Source organism: Scheffersomyces xylosifermentans, assembly GCF_036884685.1.
Source record: "Scheffersomyces xylosifermentans strain CBS 12540 chromosome Unknown RJT20scaffold_2, whole genome shotgun sequence".
Lineage (NCBI taxonomy): Eukaryota > Fungi > Ascomycota > Pichiomycetes > Serinales > Debaryomycetaceae > Scheffersomyces > Scheffersomyces xylosifermentans.
This window is the reverse complement of record NW_027042940.1, coordinates 662,446-688,389: the sequence shown is the minus strand read 5'-3', so window position 1 is coordinate 688,389 and position 25,944 is coordinate 662,446. Positions and strand designations below refer to the sequence as shown.

Below are 25,944 nucleotides of genomic sequence, written 5' to 3'. Positions count from 1 at the left end.
TAGCTGCGAATATGGAGACTAACCATACTCAAATGTCTTACCACGGATCCCAAAAACACATGAGATTACTTAACTAAGAGAAGAACTGGAATTCCTCTGATATAGATTTAGAAGTGAACTCTTATCATCGATTAAGTAATCTACATATGACAGTCTTTACAAGCCACATACAGTACACAGATACAGCAGGGACAATGTATGGAATGCTGAACGTTTGGGTGGTTTTTGGGTACACAAGTATCATTCGAATCTTCATCTCTATTTTCTGTCTAATCCAAAAAATTTCTTACTTTACAAACCTTGCAACTACGAAAATTCTACTGAGGCATTACCTGCTCTTAGTCCATTAGACTTCTTCCCATGCCTATCACAAAGCTATGTTTCTTGTAACAGACATTTAACAGCGACGGTTTGTCGTTCATGCAGTCGTTTCCCAATTGGGTCGCAGTATGAAAAAACAGGGTTATGGTCCATTTACCATGTGTGTTGAGCCAAGGTAATGCATTCTTATAACAATTGTTCCCACAATAACTGCTTCTATTGGAAACGAATAACTCGCAAATGACCGTTATAGATACTTTAGTCTTAGATATTGAGGGAACAGTGTGTCCAATTACTTTTGTAAAGGAAACCCTCTTTCCTTACTTCTTGGAGAAACTCCCAGAATACTTATCGAAAGTGCACTTTCCATTGAATGAAGACGCCAAAAATGACCCAATAAACTCAATATTGCTCCAATTACCAGAGGAAACAAGCCAAACAGAAGAACTGGTAAAAAGCTATTTCTCAGACTTGGTCGCCAAGGACATTAAAGATCCCGTATTGAAGTCTCTTCAGGGATTTATCTGGAAATCGGGCTACGAGAGTGGTGAATTGAAAGCCCCAGTATATCCAGACTCAATTGACTTCATCAAACAGTTTCCAAAGGCTAACTCTGCTAACAAAATTTATATCTACTCGAGCGGAAGCATCAAGGCACAGATCTTACTTTTTGGTTTTGTTGACGAAAATGGTACTTCTGTGGATTTGAATAAATACTTATCAGGCTACTTCGACATTACAACAGCTGGTTACAAAACAGAGTCAACTTCCTATGAAAAGATATTGAAGGAGATACTGAAATCGGAAAATCCTTCCTCTGTTTTGTTCTTGAGTGATAATGTTAAGGAGGTTGAGGCAGCTAAAGCAGCTGGAATGGAGAGTTACATAGTTGTCAGACCTGGCAACGCTCCTTTGACAGAGAGTGATGAGAAAAACCATAGAATCATAACTTCTTTGTCGCAATTGGATATATGACTGGTCTTGTAAGATTAAATAAAACGTTATTGTGAAATACACATGATCACCAAAGACAAGATTAACTTGATAGCCAACCTACAGTTATTTAAGAATACTAAACTCTACTATCTGTATGAATTATTTGATGATCTTTGTATTATAGTCCATCAAGAATATGTATATGAAACAATTATTACACCACATAGAACTACGACTATTTATTGGAACTAATGTACAAATACAGCTTTTCAATGCCGCCCTTCTTCTCCTGTTCTTTTCTTACATATCTCTAAACAAAATGTCAGCAGCGACCTCTTCATTCTTGTCGCATGCCAAGTAGACTTGGATAACCAAATCACGCTCAAATCCTAATTCACAGAGACGGTTGATGGCATTCTGGTCCAGCTCACTTAAGGCGATACGTATTTGACCGGCTGGTGCATCGCCCTCGGCACCTTCTTCGCCTTCAACTTCGTAGCCCAATTCATCGCCTCCTCCTCCTAAGAATGTTCTAACAAAGGCTTCTGGATCTTGTTGAATCAATTGTGCTATTTGTGGATTAGATTGTCCTAATTGTTCCAAGAGTGGCTGGATCAATTCTGGGTTGGATTGTAATGCTGTTCTGAGCAAGTTAATTTGGTCTTCATCTCCTAATTCACCAGTTGGGCCAGCTGGAGGCTCAGCACCACCATGTCCTTGGGCTTGAGCTGCAGCCGCGGCTGCTTCAAACAAGTTCTCACCGCGGTCTTCTTCATAGTCTTCCTCAGCATTTATGTCGCCTGCAGTAGACTCTGCCACTGGAGCAGCAGGGGCTGGAACGTCAGGACGTTGCAATGACTCTGGAATACCTGTTAACAAGTATTCTACAGCACGATGTGGGTTGTTAAATGCTGCTCTGAGAGCTGCTTCAACTTGTGGTCTATCATAACCCATTTCCATAATATTTTGGATTGTTGCTTCTCTCTCAGTACCTAAGGCAAAAGCTGAATCAGGTTGAGATGGATTGGAGGCACCAGTGGCGTTGGAAGATGAGTCTACAGTTGCTTCGGTAGAAGCAGCACCTGGTGTAGCAGTAGATGCAGTTGATTCTGCTGCTGTTGATGCCTCTGCATTGGACTCAGGAGCTGCTGCTGCTGCAACAGGTGCAGGTGCAGGTGTTGGTGTCTTCTTAGCTTTGGAGACCATAAAGATGATGGAATCTCCTTCTTTGATCTTGAAATGATCTAAAGTCTTATCATCAGAAAGAACTTTACCTGAGTAGACAAACTTCAATTGAGAAGGTTCGCAGTCTTTTTCAGCTGCCAACTTTTCTTTTGTGGCGAGGACCTGTTAAGAGTTAGTATTACTGTCCTAAATTACTGGTAGGAATGATGAAATGGGCAAACTTCGAGATACTGTGGATTGTTTCTGGCTAATCATGAATTGATGTCTTCAACGAAATATCACACCTCCGCGGTGGAGTTACACGAGGCCTCTGCTCTGAATGGAAATCTCTTTGTATTTTTTGGGGAATTCACCATAAATCTTTCATCAATCCCGTTGGGAGATCATAACAAGAATCTCAAACAGGAGTACATCTCTATTAATACTACCACTATGAATTGATTAGCCAAACGCCATTCTCCAACAGAGAGCATGAACATCCGCCTAATACATCTTAATAGCGAAATGAATCATATCCACCCTCTGAAGCTAGCTTCAATCAATGCAAATGCCTAAGCGCCCAAGTCTACTATCAATGCCCCATTGGGACTGTTCCAAGAAAACATACCGTGTCGGACAACTCTACCTCAATGGGCACCTTTTGTTTCTTAAAATCCTTGAATATAACTTGCATCGCTGGCGTCTGCTTGTGTATGGATCAATGGTTGCAACACGCTACGAGCTACTTGTGTGTAAGTGTCCACTGTTGTACAAGCGTTTTGGACGACACTAACAAAAGTGGCGACTCTTTTGAGATTACTGATTTGGACAAAACAAATTTTGGTGGAGGGTGGTCTGCAGGAAGAGAGGCCTACAGTGGGAATGGGTGGGGAGAGGAGAGGAACAGAGAGAATTAGTGAGGAATTTGGCTAGGGCTAGGGAGTGTATGGAGGGGAGGGTGTAAGTGTGGGAGTGAGTAAGTGTAGTGAGAGGAAGTGTAGGGAGGGCAAGTGTAGGGAGGGCAAGTGTAGGGAGGGCAAGTGTAGGGAGTGAATTATAGTGAGAGGAAGTGTAATGTAAGTGTAGAGTGGGTATAAGCATGGAAAGTGTGAGTGTAGGGAGTGAAGTGTGAGTGTAGGGAGTGAAGTGTGAGTGTAGGGAGTGAAGTGTGAGTGTAGGGAGTGAAGTGTAGGAAATGTAAGTGTAGGGAGAGGAAGACGACAAGCGTGAGTGTAGTGAGTGTAAGGAGAGAAGTATGAGCGTAGGGAGTGAAGTGTAGTGAGTGTAACCGTAGGGAGTGTAGCGTAGAAAGCGTGAGCATAGTAAGTGTAGGGAGAGAAAGTGCAGGGAGAGGAGGAGCGATAGAATCCAGAGATGCTTGAAATCGTAATACTACTACTACCTTGTTATGGTCAATGGATAAGGTTCGACTGGAAGGAGACATAAACTGTGCAGATTTTTGCTACAATGTGATGAAATGAGTATTATTATTGTAAACCTCTGGATATCGGTTGGATATTTCGGCATTGTGTGTTTGAAATTGGGGTATGAAATGCCACGATCGGAAGGTGCAAGGTAGTCTTTCTATCGAACCGTTTAAGACTTGCGGAATGTTGTAGTAAATGCAGATATGTTTGGAGCCTATGTATGAGTATACCTAAGGGCACCTAATTTTCCCCGTAGTAAATTTATGGTGGAGCTTCCTCTCTTGGGAACGAGTTCAAGTATGTTGCGAATGAACCTCATATGGTACGACTTCACTCCAAGTGATCCTCTTAGGCAGCGTGATATTGTGAGGCCATAACGACAACTATAAAGACATAGACGGGGAACGCGCAGCTTGGCGTGGGAAGGTGACTGCAAAATGAGCGAGTGACAACTTTGATTTTGCAGCGGAACAGACTTTAGTGAATTAATGAGAAGCGAAAGCCAAAGCCCTATTCTGTAGTACATGAACATTACATATCATATCATATCATATTCGTCAGGTCAGTCTTCACAAGGAACTCGAAAACTAGTCATTAAAAAAACAACGAACAAAGAAAAAAACGACAAAACAACGAAAATACGACAAAAGAGTGGTTTTCCTAACTACGAAGGTAAGTCAATACTATACTCTTCATCAACGAAGTATAGCAATTGTTATACCGCCGTCTACACCACAGTAGCTCAGTAAATGCTCTTCACTACTTCGTTCTGCATCCCCAGTTTCTTTTGTTCCCGCTGACATCCTCGCTATCTGAAAAATGAGAGATAGCGACGTGATAACACAAAAGCATCAGGAAATGAGAAGAAAATTGAACTGCAAAAGATTTGTGATCTCTTTTAACTGCAAAGTCTTTCAGAACACAGGTTGAAATAGATAGCTAGAGTTTTGATAATAGCTGAAGGAAATACCAAGGGGTATTAGTATTAATTGGAGAAGTTAATTAAAGAATTTTTTTTGTAAAAAGTTTTGATTTTTAAATTTTTTTTGATTTATAAGTGTACTCTGAATCTTTCACAAGGTGCAAATACGGTTGCTTGATTGCCAGAAGACGCGAAGAGATAACATTTCGTGATAAATATTAATACAGAAAAGTAAAAGCAGTCAATATAAAACGATGTCAAGAAATACAAGGTCATCTTCTGGAGTTCGAGGTCCCAACTCGGCCTTAACTGAGTTCTTGCGGAACGAAGGTATCACCGACGCGTTCAGAGAGAGAAGAGAGAGAGAACGAAGACTTGGTAGTGAACCGCTCGAGGAAGAGTCCCCAGAAGAAGGCGCTAGCACTTCTACAGCTATAGAAGTGTCACCAGCTGTTACTCCAAGAGTTACAAGAAGAAGAGCTGCTGCTACCGCCGTTGCTGAGGTGGAAGAAGTTGACGAGGAAGTTGAAGAAATACGCTCTGCTGCACGTAAGAAGAGAAGAGCCGCTAGGAGAAATAGAGGCGGAAAGCGACCAGGAGACAGCGACAGCGACGATTACAATGAAGATGACGATCCTGATTTCAGTGGCGATGACGAATTTGGCACCGATAATGTCAAGAAGTTTGGTGAGGAAGACACTTGTGTCGAATGTGGCGAGATTTTCAACTTAACGGTGTATTCTAGATTCCTTCGAGAGAAGAGAGGATACGTTTGCGAGAACTGTAATGAAATCATAAAGGTAAGAGAGAAAAAAGCCCGGGCCAATCAACTTACTGCAAGAAAGAGGAGAAAGAAGGTGGCACAAGCCTTGCTTAATAAGTCAGAGGTGAGAATACCCAAGTTGCAAGATATCTGTATCAAGAAAATATCTGACAACATAGAGGATGTAGATGTACTAGGGGATATTGGTCAGATCAATATGATCAAGCTCTCCAAAATCTTATCTAAAAATCGTTCGTTGAACGATGCTACAGTGTCATTGTTCCTCTCTCCAGATTTAAAGTCATTGGAGTTCTGGGATTGCTCTAATGTCGACTCAGATTCCTTCAATAAGATTGCTTCATACTGTCCAAATTTGGAGTCTCTTACCTTGTACATGTGTGGACAGTTGCACAATGATAACTTGAAATATTACAATAGCAATTTAAAAAATTTGTCTGAACTATCCTTGAATGGCCCTTTCTTGATAAGTGAAGTTATGTGGCAAGAATTCTTTGATGAGAGTGGTCCGAAATTGAAGAAGTTTGAAGTTCGCAACACACATAGATTTGGAAACGACTCATTGATAAGCTTGTTAGAGAATACAGGAAGTCAGCTCACGTCATTGAAGTTATCAAGACTCGATGGTATTACTTCAGCAGCTGTGTATGACTTAATCCCTCATTATATTCTGCCTTCAACATTAACACATTTAGAGTTGTCATATCCAACTAAAGAAGATCTCATCAGCGACGAACTTATTATTAACATTTTAGCTGTTTCTGGAGAATCTTTGATATCTCTTAACTTGGACGGTTGCACCAATCTCACAGACACATTTTTATTGGATGGTATTGCAAAGTTTTGTCCAAATTTAACTCATTTGTCAATCAAAAATTTAGATCAAATTACAGACAAGGGATTTGAAAAGGTATTTAATGAGTATTCTGCAGTCAACAGTGGTGGGTTGATCAGTGTAAATCTTACAAAGGTCACAGGACTTGGTGATAAGGCAATCTACTCGCTTCTCAAGCACTCCGCTCATACGCTCGTGGAGCTTAGCTTGAATTCAATTAATAATATAACAAAAGAATTTTTGTATCAAGTATTCACAGACGACCATCAACAATATAAAAAGAAATTACTCAAGAGCATAAAAGATGGAGAAGAAGCAGAAGAAGGTGAGCCACCTTTAGTTTACTTCAATCAAATTAGGTTGCCTTTGTTGACAACGTTAGATTTGGGATTCGTGAGAGCAGTTGATGATGAAATCTTATCATTGGTCGGAGAAAATTGCCCCAAATTGTCAATTCTCGAAGTATATGGAGATAACAGATGTACATCAAGGGCTCAAATTAGACAGGGATTAATGGTTATCGGTCGTCAGAATGACGAGATTTAGTTGTGGTATGTTTTACATGTATATAGGAAAATAATACTTTACATTTGTAGATGCAGTATATAAACTTGAAATCATAGCTTGGGGTTCTAGTCTCATTGAGTTGGATAAGTAATAGCAGCACTTGCCTTTTCAACATTTTTAAAAGTCGGAAAGGGTGGAAGCACAATTTTGCTTTTAGTCAACGATATGCCATTGCCTTCATTCATAAATTTGTTAGTTACATCTGGTATGGCTTCGACAAAGATACCGGGATGTGCAACATGAGTTCTAAGAATCCTTAGTAATTCTTCTTCTCTATTAAGAACTGGTGTCTTTGAGGCATTAGCGAGTTTAGCCTTTGCTGCCTCAAGATTTCTTATTTTATAATTTGAATTAGCCAACCTCTTCCTCGCTGACGAATTATGAACAATGGATGATGAAATTTCACTATCTTTATTCACTAGTATCTTTGTCAAACCTGTGTCATTTCTGCTGTCCTCATAAGAACTATCTAAGTTGGCAGATACGACATCATACTCAATTTCAAGGAAGGAATCCACAACTGATTTCGGGAGCATTGTCCTCGACTTGACATAACCGACAACAAATCTCAAGTTAACGATATTAAAATGGATTAGCCCCTCGAATTCAACGAAGAAGGCCCAGAAAGCAATGGACTCTTTAAAAGCACTATGATTGTAATTAGCATTGAAGAATTCTCGTATTTTCTCTGTGTTTCCTTGGCTTGCTTGTAACTCCTTCAAATAAGCAACCACAATGAGACTAATAGATTCTTCGTTCAAAAGCTTGGATACCGTGGTCAATACTTTTGAACCAATTAAAGAAACTTCATTCGGCTCTGAAGGGGCCATTGTTCTTTTTGACGAGTTAGCTAGCTTAGGTAAGTGCTCATTTATAAGCTTTTCTAAAGTGTCCACATAAACACGTTGATTCTCGACCCTTTTCCAATACTGTAAAATGCTTTTTATTGTCAAGCAATACTGCTCTTTCAAATAAATTTTGGGTCCCTGCGTTCCACTGAACAATTTCAATAGATCAACTAAATAGTCTCCAGCCATTTCCAATTTCCCGTTTTTCAATAAAAACTTTGGATAAATTAACCTTATCTTAATGCAATCTAGAGGCAAGTTCGTAACAGCTCTTGTGTATATGTGAAGTGTTGTGTCAAACTTTTTTTCACTATCCTGCAACAGTATATTCAAGAATGCAACATATTTTAACCAGATATCTTCATTATAGTAATTCGGCACTAGGGCTCTTTCAAAAAGATTGACAACCGCCTCAAATTGCCTCTTGAGAGATTTATTCTTAGTTTGTCCGTTGTCGTGGGGTATGCTTTCACTGATTTGCTTATAATTGTCAATTTCATGATCAAGGTACTTTACCCAATTTTCTGTCTCATTCTCAATCTCTGGTACTTTCTCTAAAGAGAACTCGTGGATTGAAAGAGAAGACTCAAAGGGCCATTTTTCTGTCACTTGTGCCTGTGTTGAGGTGAAAACTTTGGTAGTATAGTCGTCAACAATTTGATGCTTTTCCACAATCGAAAGGTCGTTAGCTGAAGTTTTCTTGAACTTTTCCAAGTACTCCTTGAACTCTTCTTTTGGTATTATCTTTTCAGCATCATAATTTTTATTTATCTGCGTAAACTGATTATAGTATTGAGCATATTGGTACAATGGTATCTTTGTCACTTTTCGATAGAGCTCTAAAAGTTCACGGGAGTTCTCCTTTATTGAGGTTTCAAATTCTATTATTTTATCCCAGAGTGTATGTGAAGAGAAGTTCAATCCATTCAATTTAAGGGCTTCGTTGTATTGGAACCTGATCAGACTCAATTGATAGTCGTCATCTTTGTCACCGAGGGTTAATATCAATGCACTGAGATAATCGGTCCAAAGTTCCATCGAATGGGGAAAGCTACTCACAGCCTTCTCAAGAACGTCTATTGAAGCTTTTGTTCCATTTAACTTGAATTCAAAGATCAGATATGCCTTCCAATAGTTACTCAAAAGAGGAAACCTTGATAATAAGTTCTCATATGACCTTTTCACCGTCTTTTTGAGGGCCTCGGGAATAAGATCCCGGTTTCCGCTGCTATATCTTTCCTGATAAATCTGGTCAAGCGCCTTTAGAAGTTTCTCCCACTTAGTAAGATCATTGGGATTGTTCTTTACATCATGTTGTAAGAGCTCTAACGGGTCTATCTTACCATTTTCGGTAGTAGGCTCTTCAGCCACAGCACTCTCCTCTGGATTGATATCTTTCGGTAGAATGTTTATAGACTTCGACATTTCACTTCTCTCATACAGCTATTCTGAAATTTGGCTATTGAACCTCAACTTCCACCTTCTCTTACAGACAAATACTGACCAGTATCTAATTATTAGAGACGCTTATGTCTGAATAAATCGATGCAAAATATGAGTTCCTGTGTATTGTCGCACTGTATATAGTGTGTTAGGTAGAATGAAACTTCATTCATTTTGGAAAATACGTACGACTGCAAGATGAATAAAGCTTGGTGAATATCAATGCTTCATTCCAAACTTCTATGAGAATGTTCACCATTCCATCGAAAACTAGCCAAAAAAAAAAAAAAAAAAAAAAAAGTGAAAACCTTGTGTATTTACATCTCATATGGCATATATTATCGTTACAGAGATGACATAAGCATAATTTTTCAAATGTAACTTCTGTTAGAGTGCTTACGTAATCATTATATCTAACTTTTTGTATAGTGATGATTTCTTAAAGGTTAGATAAATATACCCCGTTGTCTTCCTTATTTGTGTTAGATTCTCGGTAAATACTACAGAAGACCATGACAACTTCCCTTGAAGTCACTGTGGACGTAGCTCCATATTCAATTCCTGAATCCAACAATTCACGGTTATTGGGTTTTTTGAAACCACTACCTTATTCAAGTAGTAAATCGACAGGACCACTGGTTGCAACACCAGTAATGCCATCGGTTCCTGTTCTTAAGGACATTGATGTCTCGGAATTGGTCTCTGCTAATAACCAAAAGTTGATATCACAAGTAGTTGCATCTCGTACTCGTACCATAGAAGATATAGGTGTTGAGGATGATATTGATGATCGTGTATTGAGTATGGAAAAAGAAGATCCAGCAAAGTATGTAGACATAGAAGCGTTTTCTCCAGCCAGTCTAAAGGACCAGGTCGGCTTAATAGCTATACATTTTTTTCCCAAAGTTAAGAGATACGCCATCGAGAAAATACTTGATTCTTTGGCTGGGGTGAGACCTTATAGATGGTCTCATGTTCACTATGAGTACGCTGACAACAGGTTGGTATTTGTGCAATTTGGCCATGTTTCAGATGCAAAGTGGTTTATTGAAACGTATAGAGGAAAATTGGCAGGTATACTACAAGATGACGATGTGAAAATGGCACATAGTGAAAATCTATTTGAATTAGTTAAGGGTGCAGAAGAAGGTTCAGTAATACCTGATAGAATACCAGCTAGAATCAACTTGGTGTTGAAAAACCCCAAGAACTTCGAAAGAGTGTCCAAGAAGACAGGAACTGAAGATTTGGATGAGGTACTTACATACTATAGCAAATATGAGGTGGATAAGAATGATTTGATTGATGTACCGACAAACATGAAAGACGCAATTATTAATGATATCATTCGTTTCCGTTCGAAAGTGCTACTCATAGAAAGAGACAACCGTAAGAAGGAAATTGAGTTGGAAAGGCAGAAGACAAAGGATAGGTTGAAGAAATTATTTGAAGGAATCAAAGAGGCTAATGATGACATGGTAGTAGATGAAGCGCCGCCCGCTAAAGAGCCCCTGGGATTTATTACTCGAAATGAACATGATGATTTGAACGATGTTGAATACCAGGAATTTATTGAACAAGAAGAGAAAAAGAAAATAGAGGATGCTTATGTTGCACGATTTGCGAAGTTACGAGATGCAGAAGTGAACGAACGTGAAGGTTTGATGAAGCAGTTGGACGCATTGTTCAGCTATGAAGATGACTTGCTTGATAATAAGTTCAGGTATATTGACGCATTTAAGTCCATTGAAACAGGTATCTCGTCTAAGCCTATTGCCAACTCGACTCGCTCTGGAGTCGAAAACAAGAAAGGAAATGATATTGAAGCTTTATCTCACTTGTATTACAATAACCATGCAAGGTACTTAAAAGAGAGAAATGAAAAGAGAAGTGCTGAGGAAGCACTTGATTTGAAAGATGCCGAAGAAGAAAAACTTGAATTGGAATCCAAGAATTGTGCTGCATCTCTTCTTGAATCTTTCAAAAAGCCTAGATTGGATGAGTCCACACAGCAGAATCAGACAGGAACACAGAGCGAAAACGTACAACCCGTTAATTCGACAAGAACTAATCCGCAAGAGACTCGTGTACAAGAAAATGATAGAGATATATTGCAAAAGCAAACGGAACAGCAGACAGAAGTAGAAATAATCGAAATGGACGATGAAAATTCACAGTCGGAGAATAGAACTAAGATTTCCAACTTCTCGGAAGCACAGCAAAAGGCACTACAATCCAAAATTGTTGAGTTAGTTGAGGAGTATCTTGGTGTTATTGACGATTTTTTGGTAGAGGTTATCATTGATAATTTGAACAAGCACGACATGCAAGCAAAGCAGCAACTCATCGAAGAATTGTCTGAAGTACTAGATGACGACGCAGCCAATTTGGTAAATGATTTGTGGAAGTTCTTAACGGTGGTATAGAAATAGAAAACAGCAAAAACATGAAACGACGAATTGCATGTTAACTATGACGGGGTTCTGTTGCATTAGTTTGAATAATCTGGAACAATGGAAACTTCTAATAATAATTCCCAAAATAATTATGGCATCGTAATATCTATAATTTGTTGTGCAGTCGCTTTTACTCCACTATTTTAGAGGATTTTTAAGGTAGCTAATATGTGAGCAAGAAATATTGATGAATATATTATCTTACAAGAGATTTAATCTGGATACGGTAATAATATCTCGTAACATGCGTTAATCAGTGCTCTTACTCCTAAGGTAACCATGCCGACTAAGAAGGTGTTGTCTTTCCTGTCCTTTGCACCCGCATCAGTAGTTGAATTTGCAATCTCAAGGAAACGGCGAGTCTGATAATTGCAAAATATGTAGTGAGTGTAATGAACTGTAATGAACTAAAGTATAATAGTTGTCCATTTATTGAACAAACGACAGTTTGGATCTCATACTATTCGCAGTAGTTTACACTCTCTTGCAGTGAACAATAAGATGCTTCTCTGTCCTATAAAGTTTGGTTAATCATCGGCCATTCTCAGAGTAACTTTACTACAATTGAGTCCATATTGAACTCTCCATAGTTTATATCCAAAGTTAACTTTCTCGGTTAATGCCCATAGTTAAAGATCAGTAAGCAGTTTTCGTCGAATATACCTCTGTTGTATGGAAACCATATCTTGCAGAAGTTTCAGAAATATGTATGTACCCTTCTAACAGCGATTAAGGTGCTGTTCTATATCCTACGAAATTGATAAATTTAAAATGTAAATTATATATAAACAATACAAAAGAACTTGAAGATAAAAGGAAATACAAAATTCAAATAAAGGCATAGGCTTCGGCACCCTCGACAATTATCATTAAGCGCTCATATTCTTTGCGACATATGCCTCAATCAAACTAAAAGGGAGAACTATCACAAGTAGGGTGGTCTTATAGAGCAGCTTTAGAGATAATAAAATTATGAACTGTTTCGGAAACCGCAATACTTGGAGAGTAGTTTTGTATGCTCTAAACTAACCATAAAACAATCTCAATGTCGGGTGGTACCAATACTTCGCTGGTCTTTATATACAACGAAGTATTGAAGAAAGGAAAATGCAAGTGTTTTAATGAATCTAATGGTACCATCCCAACGAGTTAGACGCTTGGACGGGCTCAGAAATGCGCCCGTTAATATGGTTAACTGCATCATTGGATTCCCCTAGAACGCCTCCACTATTTATTCTGTTAAAGATTGCAGAAAAACCTGAAGATCTATCCAAGAGAGAACCCTCAAAGTCAAGTCCAACATTTGATTCACCGTCAGAAGGTGGCAATTCAATTGACTTATCCTTTCTGTAGTGTCTGAATAAAAGAACCATCAAAGTCATGTACAAACCACATCCGGCGGCAGCACCGATTGTGAGACCGGCGATTCTGCCCTTGTTCTGGACATTTGGAGTATTTGTAGCTGAATCAATGGAACCGTTATTCAGGGCTGGCGTGTTAGATGAAGTACTACTTCCTGATCCGTCGTCAGAAGTGTCTAAGCCAGTTAGCGGTATTCTACTATCAATTAACGAAGCCAAACTACGCTCAGTAGAATCGGGGTTTCTGTACAACTTGGAGTTAGGAGTTTGGATAAATTGTGCCAAAATGTTGACTGAGTCACTTGGGAAGTATACTTCAGCGACTGTAATGGTGTAGGTAATACCCTGGGCAGTAAAAGGAATCAACCTTCTGACTGAAACATCCTTATAATCCTCTTGGTTATCGAACGGATATGTCAAAACCAGAGGTAAGTATTGGAAGATCTGAGCCGATGAAATAGAGTGCTGCACGACGAAAGGATAGTTCAACTCTGACTTGAATCCAACGTACACCACTTCATAGTTGCTACCTGGAGTAAAGGTGGTAGCAGGAGTGATGGCCTTCGGTAAACCGGAAGCTGATTCTGGTGTGGAAGTTGCCCATTGAATAGACTCCTCAGAATTAGTGGCGGTTTGCACGGTAGAAGTGTTTTCTACAACAATCTGGGTTGGCAACCAATTCTTAGTCGAGGTTCCTTCGTCTGTTCCAGCAGCCTTGGTTGGAGCAGGTGAAGTCACCAAAGTGGTAGGCTCAGCATTTTCGGAGTCCGCCACTGGTGCGGCAGTAGTGGCGGCTTCAGGTTCAGCTGTCTCAACTGCATCAGTGTTTGTGTTTCCTTCAACTGTCTCAGCTGTATTAGTTCCAGTAGTCCCAGTACGTTGACCTTCTTCAGATGCTGGAGAGGCGTCAGTTGCGGATGCAGTTGGTTTTTCGGCAGCTTCTGTTCCAGATGCTGTATTCTTGTCCGTAGGGCCAGATTCAGTTTGCTGCTCAGCTGCTCCAGTTGCAGACAAAGTCTCCTTATCATTAGCTTCTGAAGCAGAGAGAGCTTGTTTAGCAGCAGCAGCTGTGGTGGAGCTATCTTCTTCTTCAGTACCAGTGGCAGATTCGACTGGCTTGTTGGTGGCTTGAGTTGCTGATCCTGTCTGCTCTTCTGTTGCCTCGGTTTTTGCATTTGTAAGAGCAGTCTTCGTGGCTGACTCGTCGACTACCTGACTTCCTGTGGCTGCTCCTGAAGTTGGAGTTCCCGTTGTTGCAGGAGATCCTGTGGAAGGAGTTTCTGCATGAGCAGTTTCAGCATCTGCAGCTGAGCCTGACACTAATGGGGCAGTGGTATCGGTATTAGCTGTAGTTCCTACAGACTCGGTACCGCTCAAGTTAGTTGTCGTTGGTGCCACTGTTTGCTGTGTTTCCGTTGATTCAGTAGTTGGTGAAAGAGTTCCAGAGCCAGGAGTTCCTAAGTCAGGACTGGTAGAGACAGACGAACCAACTTGAGTTGTATCAGATGTAGGGAGTTCAACCTCAGATGGTGTTTGCAATGAAGTGTCAGATGCAGCATCTGAAGGAGCGACTGCCTCTGTTGGTGTACTTGTCAAGACCGTAGAAGGACTAACAGGAACAGTTGCAGGAGAAGTTGGTTGCGTAGGAGCCTCAGACTCGATTGCGCCTACAGAACTGACATCAGTTGGTGGTGTGACAACTGCTGCGGTAGATCCAGTATCCAAAGTAGATTGACCTGTTTCCACTAATGATGGCTCGTCACTTGCAATTTGTGGTGGTAAGGTGTTAGTAGTATTATCTGTTGGCGTGTCTGTTTGTGCAGAGGTTGGGGTATCTGTAGGAACACCTGCTGGTGTGTCTGTGGCCAGTGTGCTCTCCAAACTACCAGAGGGAGAGCTGGAGACTACAGCATCTGGAAGGCTGGTGTCTGTAGCACTAACCAACAGGGTGTTGTCGTGGAAGCCAACGCCTGTTGTAGAGCTTGTAACAGCGGTAGGAGTAGCGATCGTGTCTGTACCTAAGTCGGTACCCACAATAACTGGAGTAGTAGTATCACCAGTCGTGTGCTCGGATGGTGTTGAAACTTCACTTCCAACTTCTGAAGGAGAAACCAAGTTCGTAGTGTCCGAAGTAGGAGCAATTGCAACTATAGTATTGGAAGTAGGAACAGTAGCAGCTGTAGTGGCAGAAGTAGGAGGGACTGCAACTAACGTATCAGACGTTGGAGTGACCACTGTTGTATCTGACGTTGGAGCCACTGGAATTGTTGTATCCGAAGTTGGAGCAACTGGAATTGTTGTATCCGAAGTTGGAGCAACTGGAATTGTTGTATCAGTTGGAGCTACTGGGATTGTTGTATCCGAAGTTGGAGCAACTGGGATTGTTGTATCCGAAGTTGGAGCAACTGGAATTGTTGTATCCGAAGTTGGAGCAACTGGAATTGTTGTATCAGTTGGAGCTACTGGGATTGTTGTATCCGAAGTTGGAGCAACTGGGATTGTTGTATCCGAAGTTGGAGCAACTGGGATTGTTGTATCCGAAGTTGGAGCAACTGGGATTGTTGTATCCGAAGTTGGAGCAACTGGGATTGTTGTCTCCGAAGTTGGAGCAACTGGGATTGTTGTATCCGAAGTTGGAGCAACTGGGATTGTTGTATCCGAAGTTGGAGCAACTGGGATTGTTGTATCCGAAGTTGGAGCAACTGGGCTATCCGAATCTGGTGCACCTACAAGTGGAGGATCAGAGCTTATAGCAGGAGGGTCTGGAACAGAACCTGTAACTGCAGCATCTGAAGAGCTCGTTGCAGGAGCATTTGGAGAGCTAGTTCCAGGAGAATCTGCTGAGCTTGTGGCAGGTGCATCTGGTGAACTGGTAGCCGCTCCATCTGCTGTATCAGAACTGGTAGGGACAACTTTTGGAGCATCGCTATGTGAGTCGTCCGAACTCGTAGCAGGAACGTCTGCGGCTCCAGAATTTGTTACAGGAGCATCTCCAACATCAGAGCTAGGAATAGCATCAGCTGGAGAGTCAGTACTAGGACTAGCATCAGCTGGAGAGTCAGTACTAGGACTAGCAGTATTTGGAGAGTTAGTACTAGGACTAGCATCAACCGGAGAGTCAGTACTAAGACTAGTATTTGGAGTATTGGTGTTTGGACTACCAGAATCTGGAGAGTCGGTATTAGGAACAAGTGGAGATTCAGTACTAGGACTGGCGTCATCTGGAGAATCGGTGTTCAAGGGAGGAACAAACGTCAGTACTGGTAAGATCTTTTCTGTTGTGAGCGGATCTGTCGTGATCTGCTTGATTGGAGAAGAAGTAGTTTCACTTGTATCTTGTTTATCAGTAGTAGTATCCTTGGTCGTGTCCTCTTCAGGTGAGGCTAATGTAAGAGTATCAGTTGATGTGGTATCCTCAGTAGTTGCGTCAGGACGTGTTGTTGGGGTTGTAGGGTTAGGATGTGTGAAAAACAAAGCTGGACTGCTACTTGAGGTAGTCGAAGTTGCGTCTTCATCATTGTGCCTTACTGGCGACGTGGTTCCGTCATTAGTGTTCTCTGTAGATGTAGTCGTTGAACTCAATGTTGGGGAGTAGTCCGCAAAAGGATTGTAGAACGACGTCGAAGACGAAGTTGTAGGGGTATTATTTTCATTTCCGAGACCTTGTGTCCGACTTGGATTGTTCAACCACGACCAGAAAAATGGATTATAGTTGTTGTTGTTATTGTTATTGTTATTTTGGTTCGAATCTGTGGAAGCACCTTTAGAGTCCGTTCTGGAATCTGCAGCAGTCGAAAGCTGTGCACATGCTAGCAAGAGCACAAGGGCTGCTTTGTTGGTAAGCATTGTGGGTATTCTACTTGGGGTTTGAACTCTCTTTGCAGAAAGGAGGCTCTATGGATATTCAAATGTCAAAGGCTAATAGTGAAATTAGACTTATGATGTGGTTGTTGGAGGATCGAAACTAACTCGATTCAAGTAGTATACTAGATTAGTGGTAGACTGATGAATTTAGCTAGGTGATAATTGGTTTTGATAACGATAGATATACGACTGTAGTAATGGTTGATTATCTAGTGTTAGGCAAAACAAGCTGTTAAAGAAAGACTGTAGTTAGAATAGGATGGATTCTGCACTGGTGGAGTGCTGTGTTAGGTGCTATTTGTGTGGATTAGAGCAACAGTACGGTTGCTTGTGGATGGTCGAAGTGTGATGGTAAATTCAGTGGCACTTTTAACTTGTTCTTGCAGAAGCATAGGCTTCTTGCGATCAGGGTGGACAAGCGAGGAGCGTGTGAATGGTAGAAGGCCAATTAGGCGCTGGCTAGACCTTGTGGGAGCGAATGGTGGTGGTCAACACTAGATGACTTTTACTCTCAGCGGCTAGCTTTTACAGGACTTTTTTTTTGTTTACTATGGTGGCAGTTAGGTGATGATGGAGGAGCTACACACTACGAGGATGGTGAGGTAGTTTGAGCGTGGGGTTGGGTTAGGGGAACTGTGATGATGATGGTGGTGGATCCTCTTTTTGTTTCGACCTTGCCGTATACCTGCTAATGATGGTGGTGTGTTGTAAATTACAAAATCCTCGTTTGTCCTGAAATCTGGCTTGTTATATTGTGTCTAAGAAAAGGCAGAGAGATTTTTTAGGGTTTTTTTTGGGATTTTGTGTCGCTGATTGAGCAGGTAAAAATAACGGGATTGAGAGGGAGACCGGTGGAAAAATACTCCCTTAGGATTATTTTTGTTTGTTTGCATGGAGGATTATTCATTCTTGGTGGTGAGATCGTCTGCAATCCGGTACAAGGTCGCCAAGTCGGAGAGGCGTCATTTGTTTAGGCTGCATTGAGACAGAGGAAGGAGTGCACATTCTCCTCCTTGTAGGGGAGAGTGCAGGAAATCGTGCGGAATTCGCGTTCTGAGCGGCTGTATGTCGGAACATACGATGCTGAGACATCCACGCCACAACACGAAAAGTTCCAAAAAAAAAGAAAATAACCATTCGTCTAATTTGCGGTAGACGACCAAAAATGCAAGATTTGCACCCTTGCCGCAGTAGTATATCCAGAATAACGTGAAAGTACGATAGCGCCTCGACATCCCAAGGATGCAGCAGTGGTTCTTGGGAATTTCCTTGAACAGTAAGTTCTTCGCTAGTGGCATGGACCGGGCATAGAAGTAACTGTAGTCGGAGGAATTAACAGATTAGAACACGTCTAATTTTGTAATTGCATGCGAAGTAATAGAGTTCCATCGACATGTGCCTATGACGGAATTTGGTATTTACAAACATCACGCTGACCATTCGGTATGGACATTTTGCCGGCTACAAAAGTTAGCTTAGGACGTTCTTCGCTCACCGTCTAGATCATTCCAGCCGCCTCGTATTGCGTAACAATCTTCAGAACAGCCTCGTAGTCATTGGGTCGACAAAATAATGAGGGTGAGGCAGAAAGCGACTACAGCGTCCATTGTGGGCGTATTAGAGTTCGTAAACACGACAGAAGCTATTATTCCAAGTTTGTCGTCCGTGACTACAAAGAGAACCTACTACAAATCCACCGTTTAAGTTTAATTGCCAACTGTAGTTAACTTCACACTATTTCTAAGCCTATAGATACAGTGACTGCGAAAAGGTGCTTCTTCTCCCTGGTGTAAATTACCTGTTAAAGTTAGCATCCCTCTTAGGCAATTATTACTTGAAATTGCTGTATGTTTCAGTAGTCACTATTAATCGTTCAATCGAATCTTCCGTTATGCAACTAATGTCACTATAGGGTTTGTACTCAGGTACAAGGAGTCGATTTCATGTGCAGTAATTACTTGGTCCAAATTTCCAAGAACAGCACAATCTCTTCCGTAAGGATTAGTAGTACATCAATTCTGTCGTTCTGACACTCGTTATTGCCAAAAACAGTAGCCCGTGATATATGTGTAATGCGGGCGATTGGTTTCTTTAGACTTGGAATTAGTTGGACTAACAGTGCAGCATGCCTAAGCTGAGGATTTGCTTTATCAAGAAATAAAATAATTCGCGGTTAAATTTACTTGGTAAATTTAATCATCTTAACGGAACTATGCTCTAGACCCTGTGTTAATGATAACGACGAGTATCCCTCCTCTTGCAGTGGACTGATCAATGGCTTTTAGATTGACGCATCCAACCCTTCTTTTCATCGTGAGCGTTTTCATTGTCTGCCTAGTTAGTAAATAAAACCATTCTGTAGAGAATCGCCTCGCATTCACCTCGTAAAGGCGGATGTGCGCTGATAGTTTAGCGGTAGCTTTGCACGTGCAAGAATCGAGGTGATGCCTTCCTTTGGAAACCTTTCAGTTAGGTTCCGCCAAAGACATTGGTGGATATTGCCCTTTTCTGGTCATATTAAAGCACTGTGCCTTTATTGTTCCATTTTAAGTCTAGATCACTATAATGAACCTTCCTGGAAGTTGCAGACATGTCAACATTACCACAGGAGGCTTTGGTTCATTGTTTGTCGTCTAAGTTCTGCATAATGTGTCGATGGTAACAACGTCGATTTGAGGTGGGGCCAGAATCCAATTGGAATTTTCAAGATTTTCACCCGATCTAGGCGTGTGTAATGGGCTCATAAACACACCAATGCCGCAACATTATGATTGACTATATCATGTGACTGGAAAGATCCAATCTCAAGCCATATTTGAAAGCTGGCCAGTCTCTAGTTTGTTCTGCGTTCATTTTTTTACTGCAAATGTTTTGGAGGGAGAATAGTAAATGACTTCCCGATTGAGGAAAGTGGATAGATCTATACTTGAGCAGTCAAGTGATCAAGACTCACCTGCCCAACTTTTAGATATTGATGAACAGGTCGAGTTAATACATCAATTGAAGAATGCTAATGACCAGACGTTCACACAGTTCAAGAGTTTTCTTCTGATTATTCTTGCTATAGAATTGCCTATAATTATTTTGATAGAATTAATTCATCGTCACAAAGATATCCATGCAGTGTTAATTTTGCTTTCTATACTACTTTCTGTCATAAACTTGCGTTACGACCCTACGAAATATGATCTAAAATTATTGATAACCAGCAGACACGTCGCTTCATTTGGCAACTTTCTAATTTATAAAAATAACTACATAAATGCTGTTATTTGTATTCAATTGGCCTATCTGTTTGTTTCTTCGGGTGCTCGCCCAACAAACTTGTACTATTTGCTACCAGGCATAAATCTTATTTCTCTATACTTATTTAAGTCTTGGTTCTACGAAACAAATAAAGAGGTCGAACTGTTGCACAATTTGAAGTACAAATATAAGAATGTTTGAATGGTTGCGTCTTCGGAATTCGGAATTCGGAATTCTGAATGCATCATGTCATGCTGGTTTACGGGAATAAAATATACTTGAGTCAAATGTACCATAGTTATGTTATTAATAAACGATTAGGTAACATAACATTTCTATCAAAATAAGGAGATCTTTAGGTTCCAGTTATAAATTTCCCACTTATACAGGAAATTCAATTATTAGGTCATTAACAAACAACTTCGACTAAAATTGACCTTTATCGTCCCATGTGTGTAAGCCACCCTCCTTAGTTGTGGGCACTTCTCTGTAGTCTCTTTCAGAGGGTTGAATTGGTTGATATCATAATATTTTACAGGAAATTAACTTTTACGTTGATCTCAAAATCTAGAAACTTTAATACTAAAAGATTAGCGAGTTGTTAGATGAGCCTTTAATACATCTTATTTTATCTCTTTGTTTGGACTGTAAGGCGTGGCAATTATACAAGCAATTAGACTTTGTAGTTATATGCTACACATGAGCTCCGTAGCAAAATAAATACATAAAATATGACATTAGATAAGAGCTCCATTTTAATTTCCGAATTTGGCAACATGAAGCGATCAAAACCTTTCTACTCTACAAATACTCATTAATGATACCCGTTGAAGCGATAAAAACCTGAATAATACTCTACAAATATGCACTAATGATATCTGTTGAAACAATCGAGAGAATTCCCAATCTCCCAATTTTCACAAAACTGAACAAGAGTTAAGCGATTCCACTCCATATTTGAGGGTCACTTTTTCATTACCTTGAGAGTAGGATACTTAGCGAAAGCGCTACCAAGTCTTTGCCAACAAACTGGTCAAACAAAAGATCATTTGAAATAACCGCCTTAGGCCTGGAAAGTAGTCAGAAAAGACTCATAAAAGACTCATTAAGTAGTTTGCCGCAAAGAACCAGTCTACGGGTACGAAAAACCTTCGAAAACTGGATGCTGTGTCAAATTCTTCAAAGATCTTAACACAATTGACTCATTGCACAGTCTCTGCTATTGTTCCACTATTTGTGTTCAGAAAATTTTTGCGCTTTCCTTTACCACAATTTTTGTGGTAAAGATATTCTCACGATAAATTGATCACATGATCGGGTTGTTTTTCCTTAAATTAAGTGCCCACAAGTGGAGGATCCATTTCGAACTGTAGAATCGAGTAACAAGTTAGATAAAGAATGTGTTGAATGTTCAAAACTGAACTTTGATTTTTTGTCGTAGAACTGCATTAATAAACAAGCCTGCCATGGGAAGCACGTGAACTGCTAAAACTGGGGCAGTAGCTGGGTGGTGGTGACTTTCCAATATTATACTTTCTCTAATCTGAACTATTCTCACTAATCTTGAAACTTAATCTTTGCTCTCGAGAAAATCTCTTACCTCTTCTAGAAGTCGTATAGTTAAGAGAAATGTGACAACCTTTAGGACGAACGGACAGCAAATTTCTCCAACATTTGAAATTTCTTAAGTGGAGACCCGTCTAGAAAATTCTTATTATTAGAGAAAATAAACATCAAATGGGGTAGCCGATGGAGATCCAACTAAGTGGAGACCCGTCTAGAAAATTCTAATTATTAGAGAAAATAAACATCAAATGGGGTAGCCGATGGAGATCCAACTAAGTGGAGGCATTGAGGGGATAAAATCTCGCTAGCGAATTCTGCTGGTAAAAACTTTATACATGAATGATTTTGGTGGAAGTCTCCGCTGTCACAAGTGAGGTCTCCACATTTTATCCCCTCTACCCACCACGCGCTGCTTAAGCGAAGAAGCACAAAAATTTATAGGAGTGTCTTCGTTGATCACGGCAGAATGAGTGAGGAGAGACGTGCAAGAGGATCTTTCATAGTAGTGGAGGTGTGCCGGTAATGGCAATGTGTTAGCGGACCGATATTCTGAGCACGATCAATGTTAATACCCCACTTGCTCCGATACGGATCAAATTTACCACTATACCTCATCCTTCTAAGGCTCTATCTATATCTACATTCCGATTGACAACCGGCTAGTGAATCTATGGATCTAGTCCCACCAATAAACAGTGGTGCTAAGAATGTGGGCGTGCACAGTCACCATAAACTCCCAAAGCTACACTCAAGGCAAGTGATGGGGGTGTGAATGGTTTTCTGGCTGGGGGTGTCTAGAACTTTAAAACCCAATATTCACAATAGCTGGGTTATTTTTAACCAGATTCTTCTAAAAATTTATTTGCAGTACGAGACCCAAAAATCAAGACTGGAGAGGTTCCAGTTTTGAGAGGTACTACTATTTATATTCACTGTTACAGTTCTGTCTTTATACAGGTGTGAGTTTGTTTCAAATTTCCAGCAGGCCTACTAAAAATCTACCTCAGAAGGGACCCTATCTATGGTTCTTGTTTCACTTCCGCGCGGGAACGAGCCTCAAACACGGTGACCATAGAATACTTACATACTGAATTTTCGTAGTGTGAGAGTAAGATCAGTGATAAAGATTTCTTAAGCTTCCAGACTGAGAACCAGATTCATTATTCACAGAGTTGCTCCTAGTGATGTCATAGACTGAGTTCCATATTGTCTAACACTGAAGTAGACAATGGCATTTGAACTAAGAAATATGTGTAGTCCGATCTAGGGATGTGGGTAGCATAATTTTTTCCCGCTACTTTCAGTTACATTAATTTATCCCGATTCAAAAATGCTACAAGAATATTGAGAATGCCTTGAATCGTGGAAGCATTACATCACATCAACTACATCTATAATCCGGGATATGAAGGCAACAGCGTGCCTTCAAGCTCCAGCAGTGACATTTTAGGTTATTTACAATTACCGGGAAACAGGTGCCCTGCTCATCTCATAGAACTTTTAAGTTGTTTCTTTATAGTACTGTAGTGGTTGCAACTGAGAAATACTGTGGGAACTAAGTAACAGTGTAGAATTTAAGAGTACTGTAGGAACAAGACGTAACCACTCACAAGGTTGCACCTTTATTAATCCCGATCGGGATACATTTTTTCTGAATACATTGCTAATAGCATGTTGTCTCCGACATGACTACAGAGAAGAAATTGCGAAAATTGCAAATTTAGGATTAATGTACATAATATGAAGGGTGTGAACACTGTGATGAAATGGAGCACTTCCCTCCCGTAATGGAATACGTCTATGACGATCATAAGTGCTTTCATGTGGATGTTGTCGCCACTGTACGATTTACATATGGTCCCAGCCTTCTTTCGGGTAGAAACATGTCAAAAATACTAGAACAGGTGATCTAAATTTCCGCATTGATCTCATCGGAAACGGTTGCACCCGAAAATTTTTCACAACCACCACTACTGTAACAACTTAATCAAGCCATTTATACATTGCAATGGTTCGGTAGTAAGCTATTATTAGAGAATAATATACAGTTTCGATCTTTTTGACATCCATCTCTACAAGTGGAAAGGGCTTTTGCAAAAATGGGATGGTTTACATCTGTAACAAGATAGGAGTAAGATAGGAGAGGAGTTTTCTGTGGAAACTTCTAGTCTTGTCCATCCCTCATCGAAGAGCATGTGGCTATGGAAGATGGTATAACTACGCCATGCCTAGTTGCTACAGGTGCTATGCCGAAGAATCGAGTCCAGTAGAATGTGGAGGCTTCATGCGCCAAAGGACATCAGAAAGAGCGTAGGGACACTGGAGGAAATAGTAGGTACAGTCAGCGAGAAAATAGCGATGCTCAAGGACCCGTAGAGAGAAAATCGTGGTAAAACTGGAATTCCCACGAGAAAAATACAATTTACCAACGTGGCGAATAGAAAAACGTGGCGTAAGGGACCGAACACAAAGAATTTTCGCGGTAGAACCACGGTGGTACCACCGTGGCGTGTGGTACAGTGTGTTGCATCGTGGTTGAACCACCGTGGAGACCTCCACAATCTCCGCTTCTCAGATCTGCACGTGCATGTACGTAACCACGAAAAACATGACGCTGTTATCCGGAAACGGACAAGCCCAAAATCCTGATGCAATATTATGAGTAATTTTGAATTGTGTGGAAACCTCTGGAAAACCAGGAATATCCCAAAATGACGAATCTCCCCAAACCCTTAAAAAATATTTGCTCCACCCAAATTATGAATCACTGCAAAATTTTTTGCGCTTACATATACCAAACCACAGTTGTGAGGATATAAATATATCAGTAACCGCTGTTTCATTAATCACTTTTAATTCATTTTGTAATAAATCATTCTTAACAAGTTTGCCTTATTGAATTAAGAGCAAAGACTAGCATTTTCTACCATCAGAATACCTCACTGCATCGGAGCACCAGAACTCCCTATCATATCATCATATATTGGTTAATCGTATATTAGCGTTCTTCACCAATCAAGCATTTTCAACTTAGCATTTAATATTTATCACATATACAATGTCTGACTTAGCTTTCAATAACTACTGTTTGACTTGCGACAAGTTGTGTTCGCAAAACTCCATCTACTGTTCTGAAGAATGTAAGACGGTGGACGAGTTCAACTCCACTAACATACTATCCCAACACAACGAACAACAGAGTAACAGTATTGTTTCATCCACTGAAGAGTTAGTTTCTCCATTATTAACTCCATCATTATATCAGCATTACAGTCAACATCAGCATTTGGATGTCAACAACTCCCCTTTGCTTTTGTCTACCAATAACTACAATCAAGCAACCGCTACAAAGGATTTAGATTACTTCGACTTGAATTACTCAGTGAAATCCAAAACTAATTATGCCATTGCCACAAATGCTTCTTCCCTGAACGCCGATTTGATCACAGCTGCTGCTGCGATTCCATCGACTTCCCACAACTACAGAAAGTGGTTGACTGCTTGTCTTTGAGAGCAGAGTACAGAGAATAGTTTGAGGCTACTAATCAAAAAGCCAGGTCAGGGCAACGAGGTTTTAAAGCGTAACAAAAAAAAGGGTTAAAGTTTTTATATCAATATTAATAATAGTTCATATCAATAATAATTTACATTATATATTTGGTCTTATAGAGTCAAACTATTTACATATTTTGTCAATCAAATGTATAATTCTTTGCATTCCATTCCAACATTTGAGTACATAAAGTTTATAGTAAATAATACAAGCAACCAAAAAACACAAGAATTCAAAACGCTAGCATTTAGTTCCTCTGTAGAGTAGGTGCCATATAGTCATTAAACTAGTTTCAAGTTAAGCTATTCCACAGTAAAAAAATGCTGTAAAATTTAATTTTCGCATTCGGAGAACATGGTCCATGTAGTGGAGGTGCGAGAGAACACGGGCTGGCCCATTTAGAAGAGGTTGAAATCGTGGGGAAATTTATTATTCGTGCGGTTTTAACAAGCAAGTTTCTCGATCACACTTGACCTTTTGCTGCCGCGCTGACAGTAAATGCAGATTTTTTCGTGGCGGCTAGCTCACCACGAGCCTATTTATGGAAATAATAAAAATATTGTGGGCTATGAAGAATCGGAGGTTGCGAAGAGGAAATAGGAGTTCTCCTATAGCCGCTTCTAACAATAGTTTTATAGTGGTTCCAACTCACTT

The 25,944-nt window shown here is 40.3% G+C and overlaps 9 protein-coding genes across 9 annotated transcripts; 5 read left to right on the top strand and 4 right to left on the bottom strand. All coding sequences in view use genetic code 12, as the record gives it.

Moving 5' to 3' along the window:
• Positions 1-455: 455 nt before the first annotated feature.
• Positions 456-1,426, top strand: RJT20DRAFT_25975 (putative acireductone synthase). Its single transcript, XM_064919410.1, has one exon. It carries the CDS (start codon positions 562-564, stop codon positions 1,294-1,296), a length of 735 nt encoding a protein of 244 aa, XP_064775784.1. The 5' UTR covers positions 456-561; the 3' UTR covers positions 1,297-1,426.
• On the bottom strand, positions 1,427-3,201 carry RAD23 (Rad23p). Its single transcript, XM_064919411.1, has 2 exons — positions 3,050-3,201; positions 1,427-2,604 (listed from the first exon to the last, which is right to left on the bottom strand). The coding sequence occupies exons 1-2, from the start codon at positions 3,113-3,115 to the stop codon at positions 1,558-1,560; spliced, it is 1,113 nt and encodes a 370-aa protein (XP_064775783.1). The 5' UTR covers positions 3,116-3,201; the 3' UTR covers positions 1,427-1,557.
• A 586-nt stretch (positions 3,202-3,787) lies between these two features.
• On the bottom strand, positions 3,788-4,706 carry RJT20DRAFT_125551 (uncharacterized protein). Its single transcript, XM_064916524.1, has one exon. It carries the CDS (start codon positions 4,378-4,380, stop codon positions 4,063-4,065), a length of 318 nt encoding a protein of 105 aa, XP_064775782.1. The 5' UTR covers positions 4,381-4,706; the 3' UTR covers positions 3,788-4,062.
• RAD7 (UV-damaged DNA-binding protein) lies at positions 4,707-6,961 on the top strand. The gene has a single exon (XM_064916523.1). It carries the CDS (start codon positions 5,025-5,027, stop codon positions 6,930-6,932), a length of 1,908 nt encoding a protein of 635 aa, XP_064775781.1. The 5' UTR covers positions 4,707-5,024; the 3' UTR covers positions 6,933-6,961.
• Positions 6,962-9,501, bottom strand: PRP39 (Prp39p). The gene has a single exon (XM_064916522.1). It carries the CDS (start codon positions 9,224-9,226, stop codon positions 7,025-7,027), a length of 2,202 nt encoding a protein of 733 aa, XP_064775780.1. The 5' UTR covers positions 9,227-9,501; the 3' UTR covers positions 6,962-7,024.
• Positions 9,502-9,756: 255 nt separating this feature from the next.
• Positions 9,757-11,670, top strand: RJT20DRAFT_91857 (uncharacterized protein; the record flags this gene model as incomplete). The annotated part of the gene is made up of 3 exons (XM_064921402.1): positions 9,757-10,999; positions 11,042-11,200; positions 11,351-11,670. The coding sequence occupies 3 exons, from the start codon at positions 9,757-9,759 to the stop codon at positions 11,668-11,670; spliced, it is 1,722 nt and encodes a 573-aa protein (XP_064775779.1).
• A 784-nt stretch (positions 11,671-12,454) lies between these two features.
• MSB2 (Msb2p) lies at positions 12,455-17,196 on the bottom strand. The gene has a single exon (XM_064919407.1). It carries the CDS (start codon positions 16,905-16,907, stop codon positions 12,828-12,830), a length of 4,080 nt encoding a protein of 1,359 aa, XP_064775778.1. The 5' UTR covers positions 16,908-17,196; the 3' UTR covers positions 12,455-12,827.
• A 2,618-nt stretch (positions 17,197-19,814) lies between these two features.
• Positions 19,815-20,372, top strand: RJT20DRAFT_2263 (uncharacterized protein; the record flags this gene model as incomplete). Its single annotated transcript, XM_064919309.1, has 1 exon — positions 19,815-20,372. The coding sequence occupies one exon, from the start codon at positions 19,815-19,817 to the stop codon at positions 20,370-20,372; it is 558 nt and encodes a 185-aa protein (XP_064775777.1).
• A 4,405-nt stretch (positions 20,373-24,777) lies between these two features.
• RJT20DRAFT_125542 (uncharacterized protein) lies at positions 24,778-25,407 on the top strand. The gene has a single exon (XM_064916521.1). It carries the CDS (start codon positions 24,796-24,798, stop codon positions 25,246-25,248), a length of 453 nt encoding a protein of 150 aa, XP_064775776.1. The 5' UTR covers positions 24,778-24,795; the 3' UTR covers positions 25,249-25,407.
• Positions 25,408-25,944: the final 537 nt, after the last annotated feature.